This window comes from Chanodichthys erythropterus, chromosome 5 (genome assembly GCF_024489055.1).
Source record: "Chanodichthys erythropterus isolate Z2021 chromosome 5, ASM2448905v1, whole genome shotgun sequence".
Taxonomy (NCBI): Eukaryota; Metazoa; Chordata; class Actinopteri; order Cypriniformes; family Xenocyprididae; genus Chanodichthys; species Chanodichthys erythropterus.
Genome location: NC_090225.1, coordinates 38,734,635 through 38,740,293, shown reverse-complemented (window position 1 = coordinate 38,740,293; position 5,659 = coordinate 38,734,635). Strand labels below are relative to the sequence as shown.

Below are 5,659 nucleotides of genomic sequence, written 5' to 3'. Positions count from 1 at the left end.
ACTTTTACCATATTTTGAAGTACATAAAAAATTGTATTAAAGTCCTACTTAAGTGCTTTAAAAAAAATCACTCAGAAGTTCAATTTATTGCATTTAATATGAACTTAATCTGTGATATATTTGAAATTAATTACAAATAGAATGCACTTAAGCGGCTGAAAACATTACATTTAATTCAAACTTAAGTGTATTGATAACTGATATTAAAATATATTTTAGTTCACATTAATTGCTTGTTAGTGCATTGGGCAGTGCACTTCAACTATATTTTAAAGGTACTAGAAGCAATTACGAAGGTTGTCATAAAGTTGTATTAAAGTACCACTTAAGTTGTTCAAAAAAATCACTCTTAAGTTCAATTTATTGCATTTAATATGAACTTAATATGCGATATATTTGAAATTAAGTACAGATATAATGCACTTAAGCGATGAAAACATTACATTTAATTCACACTTAAGTGTGTTCTTTTAAAGTATATTATTTTTGCAATAAGTACACTTTATAGAAGTATACTAAATTGCACTTTTTTTCACAAGGGCTGGCTGGTTATGTACTTGTTCAAAAGTTGATTTTGGATAATTTTTTACCAAAAGTTGCTGACTGCAGCTTTAAGGACTGCCATGACATTTGTATTATGGATTAAATCAACATCGGAGACCTGCCACCACAGCCAATATACTGGCCCAGACCTAGCACTGGCCTACCATGGTGTCTCAAAAGCAGGTGCAAGTGGCTGTACGTGTATTGTTAGGGTAAAGTGCACCAAATGTGATGTGTACATGTGCCTCACCTCTGGAAAAAAAAATGCTTTTGAAGTTTCATACAGAAAAAAAGGTGAAGTTTCAAGGATTTTGGGGGTTCATGTTTATAACCTTCCTCTCATAGGATTGTGTAATGTTGAATTTTCATGAACTGCAATGTTTTTGGTTTTATGTCAATGTTTTATGATACATGATGAACAGTATTTTGAACAGGATTTGTTTTTAACTGTCTACATTTGCAATTTAAATAATATTCACAAAAAAATGTAATGCAATTCAAAGAAAATAAAGCATTATTCAGCAAAAGAGAATGGAATAAATAAAAGCACAAGATTGTGGAAAATAAGTATAAGGTGTTGTTTATATTTACTGCTAAAGCTTATAATAGCACCAATTGATTCAATACAAACAACATTTTTTAGGAAAAAATATTAACTATATACACTTACTTATTCTAAGTTATTTCCACTATTGTACGTTGTTGCCATATGGCAACATATCATAATGTACCTTAAAATAATATTTTTTTCCCAAATTTTTTTTACAGCACAAGCCATTCTAAGAAAAGAAAAAGAGTCATATTTTTTTTAAATTTATTTATCTTTTTTAATAAATTTATCATAATGCGTGCGGTAGAGGGTTAATCTAATAGCCGCAGAAGTGGAACTAATTTTACCCACGTCACGTGATTTCCGATTCTTGTGAAAATGTCTAAGCTGCCCAATAGAATAACTTTTAAAAATGCTGTCTGCTGATTTCTATTTTAAATATAAATCTTTACTTTATAAATGTATTTGTCACATTTGTTTAATTTCTTTTTTTTTTTTTTTTTCTTTAATTGACTGACACCAAAGTTTTGAGCGATAATGTACATTATTACATTGTGACTCACATTATTATCAACAAAAATGTACTATAGAGTCAGTGGAGTCACTGGAAAATTAACGGGAGCCACAGCAGCTTCTGCTTACACTCCGCAGGTAAGTCAAACATTCCTCTGTTGCTTTATAAGAAGCGAGAATTCTGAAGTGACCTTCACAGAAAGCGCTTCACAGACACTCTCAGTCATTGTGCAAGTCTGTCTCTTCATTGTATTGATAGACGCTCAACTTCATGTGCTATCGGAATTATCACAAATAATAGTTTCATAGTTAAAAATGTAACGTTAGACATAAACATCCTCTCAAGTAAAAATTTGAATGCGATGTGCTCGTAATCACGACTTAAGAAGTGGGAAGTAAGAAATTTCCGATAGCACCTGAATTATTTAATTCGATTAAGTAGCAGTTCTTAAGGTCTAATGTTAAAGACAGCTGTAAAGTTCTAAGCTCCATTTCTTTCAACTTAAAAGCTTTCTTTTTGAAGGTTAAGAGGTTAAGATATGCCCTCAGTCCCCCACCACGGGTCTATTTGATATGTAACTTGTATTTAAAAAAAAAAAAAAGTTTGCTAAAATGGAAACACTGTAATTTATTATTTTCTCACCCACATGTCATTCATGTTATTTTTCCATGGAACAGACAATGAGACCTTTTGAAGACTTTTCCTGAATCTCCTTTCCTTGCTACAACAATTTATAGTGACCACATCTGTAAAGATCCAAAATCACCTTTAGTATTAAGTAGCCATGATGGTTCACTAATTGATTAGGTGTTGGATGTGTTAAGGTAATGGGTATCTAGGTTCAAAAGACCCTTATATGTGCTGCAGACCTAAAAAAACAAAACAAACACCATGTCATTGTTTTTGTTCTGAAAGGGACTGAAGCCCACGGTGCCAGCTCAAGCCCCTCAGATGGTCTTTGCTTCACCAACCAAGGTTGTTTCAGAGACCGGGTCAGTGGCACACTACATGGGAATAAACAATGTCCCTGAGCTGCAGAAGATTTTCCAGGTATGACATTTGTAACTTTTCATTCTGCTGTCTGTAACTCTGTTTAGAGTTAAACTGTTTGTAGTGATCATTACACAGGGTATGCGTGGGGCATTAAAAAGCATTAAAAGTCATTAAATGGATTTTTCTAAAATTAAGGCCTTAAATGGCATTGAAAAGCATTACATTTTATTTCTACAGGCATTAATTTTTTTAGATAGTTTTGAAGAAAAATAATATTACCAGTTTATTTTGAATAAAGCCTAAATAATTAATAAGTTTGATTTGCTGTCGCAAAATATGTACATTGGTGTGATATGCACATGGAACCAGTTTGGTAATTGCCTCCGGCCGTTGCAAAATTGCCATAACGCCGGTTTGGACAGTGGTGCACTGGGACCTGGAGACAGAAGACTGCATCAGTGTTGCCAACTTAGACACTTCAGACCCCTTTTGTGACTTTTTTTTTCTAAGAAGGCGCGTTGTGACGAATATAGCGACTTGTTAACCTGATCCAGCTTCCGAGACCCCCTGGTACTACCGCATGAGAGCAAGATCTTGCTTTCCTGCCGCATATAGCCAAAATCACTGCAAATGTCTATCTTATGTGTATGGTGATTTTGTCAGACAATGTCTCGATTATAAATCAGGATTTTAGTGCTGGTTTAACATGTAAGGGCTCGAATTTTACTTTCCCAGGACCTGATTAAAACATCAATACCAAAAAAAAAAAAAAAAAAAAAAGGGAATCACCACAACGCAAGTGACTGATTTTATTATATTTAGTGTTAGTGGCGATCGATAGTGGATAATAATAGGCTGTATAATGTGCTACTGACGATAACAAGGTTGCGCTGTTCAGGCTCGTGGCCTCCCGCAGAAACTTGGTTAAACATACTGCAGTAAAAATTCAAAATGTGGATTTTTTTATAACTTGATACTGGTAAGCAAAACTACACGACCAAGAATGCTGTTTTCCTAAATAGGCTACCATCACGATTAAAAACATGACACTGATTTCATATAACAGTTCAATTAACAAGTAGTTAATATTAAGTCACTTACATTTTAGAGGAACATTGACTGTTTTTGTTATATTTTATCAGCGAAAATAGTTCAAACAGCAGTACCAAAGTGCAACACACAGCCTTGTTTTTATTACTGAACGTTTTGAACGAATCGGACATTTGAATGAATCACTAGAAAGGATGAATAAATTACTCACTCACTCGTTACTTGCCGCCACCTACTGGTGGTTTAGTTTCATTTTTAAAAGTATCATTTCCCCCCAACGTTTTATATTTGTATTTTCAAAAAATATTTAAAACAATCCCATAACATTATTTAATGCTGTTGTAATCAATCAAAAATATGCAGATTTACATGTCAAAGCTGCAATAGTCTGCAATATTGCTTCAGAACAAATTTATATTTCCACCACAAAAAAAAACTAAACAAAAAAAAATACTATTCCGTTTCTAATACATTTATGGACAAGCAACTGTTTTACTTGTACAAGTGAATGACCGATTTACGCATGTCCATAATAAATATTGTCATTAAAGTGTACTTTATTTAAGTACAACTTAATTAGACATTATTACAAAGTGTATTTTTAAAAAGTGCACTTAAGCGTGTTAGTAAATATTGTCATTTAAGTCTACTTTCTTTAAGTACAACTTAATTTGACATTATTACAAAGTGCATTTTTAAAAAGTGCACTTAAGCGTGTTAATAAATATTTTCATTAAAGTGTACTTTCTTTAAGTACAACTTAATTTGACATTATTACAAAGTGCATTTTTAAAAAGTGCACTTAAGCATGATAATATTGTCATTAAAGTATATTCTATTTAAGTACACTTAAGTGGCCTTTAATTTTAATTATATTGTATTATCTGCAAGTGCACTTTTTAAAAAGTATACTAAGTACACACAAAGTACACTTTCAATACAATTAAGTGCACTTCTTTTTCACAAGGGAGTGTTCAAAACTATCTAATTACCTTGTCTCGATTCACGACGGTTAGTTAGCTTGTAATAATGTTTTATAATAAGGGCGAACTGGCGGATTTCCGCAGGAAATTCAAGCATGCAGCAGTTCCTCTCTGCGTCATTACGTTATGTCCGTAAACAGAAAGGAGTCCCGTCGAGAGGCTCATTTAAATCATGTGAGGAAGCTGCCGGTAGCGGCACGTTTAAAGCCTTTTCTCACAGCAGCTGAAATAATTAAACTTATCATTTTGATGGCGAATTGTAATCCAGAAAGGTCCAAATGACAATCATCAGTGACAACTGGAGATTCACCCGTAGTCAAAAAGCAAAATACTTCAGACTGTGGAGTGGATACAGAAATTGAAATCTACAGGTAACGCTAATACACACTAAATACACAGTCATGCAGTGCTGATGTTGTTAACATTAACAATTTGAGAACAATATAACAGTAATAATAATTTGCACGGTTTGGTGTGATCAGAGCTAAGCGATCGTTAGATTTAATCATCATTGGCAGCATGATTTATTGTAGGCCCAGTGTTGGGGAAGCTACTCTGAAACTGTAGTTTGACAAGCTACAAGCTACTCATAAATTAAAGTAGTTAAACTACAGTCAAGCTACCCTTTTGAAAAAGTAGTTAGCTACACTACAAGTTACTATCAAAAAGTAGCTAGCTACATTGAAACTACTTTTAATTATTATTATTTTTTTTTAAATTACATAGCTTATTACAAATAACTATAACTGAAGAATTAATGAATAAGATGTCTGGGGTTTAAAACAAAGCAATGCTATACAATTATGATTTCAAAGCATACTGATTTATTTTGTAAACTATAAGGTAGGCAACCGCTGCTATGGCTAATGTGGATGCATCAGCAAAAATGATTATCTCTCTCTCAGAAGTGTAGGACATAGAGACTGGTACATAGGTCTGTGAATCTGGACTTTGAGATCAGTTAAAGAATCTGTCCATGCTTTCCACTGGGCCTCTTTATCAGTTGGGAGTGGCGTGTCCCAGTCA

The 5,659-nt window shown here is 33.2% G+C and overlaps 1 protein-coding gene across 1 annotated transcript; it reads left to right on the top strand.

Annotated features, from left to right (window-relative positions):
• Positions 1–1,672: 1,672 nt before the first annotated feature.
• LOC137019899 (cytochrome c oxidase subunit 7A-related protein, mitochondrial-like) lies at positions 1,673–2,710 on the top strand. Its single transcript, XM_067385043.1, has 3 exons — positions 1,673–1,744; positions 2,523–2,657; positions 2,705–2,710. Exons 1-3 carry the CDS (start codon positions 1,673–1,675, stop codon positions 2,708–2,710), a joined length of 213 nt encoding a protein of 70 aa, XP_067241144.1.
• The last annotated feature ends 2,949 nt before the right edge of the window (positions 2,711–5,659 follow it).

What these genes read in the sequence shown, in the direction of transcription:
- LOC137019899 (XM_067385043.1), top strand. Translation starts at nt 1,673, where the DNA reads ATGTACTATAGAGTCAGTGGAGTCACTGGAAAATTAACGGGAGCCACA. An exon ending in CTTCTGCTTACACTCCGCAG is followed by an intron (nt 1,745 to 2,522) that starts GTAAGTCAAACA and finishes TTGTTCTGAAAG; the next exon opens with GGACTGAAGCCCACGGTGCC.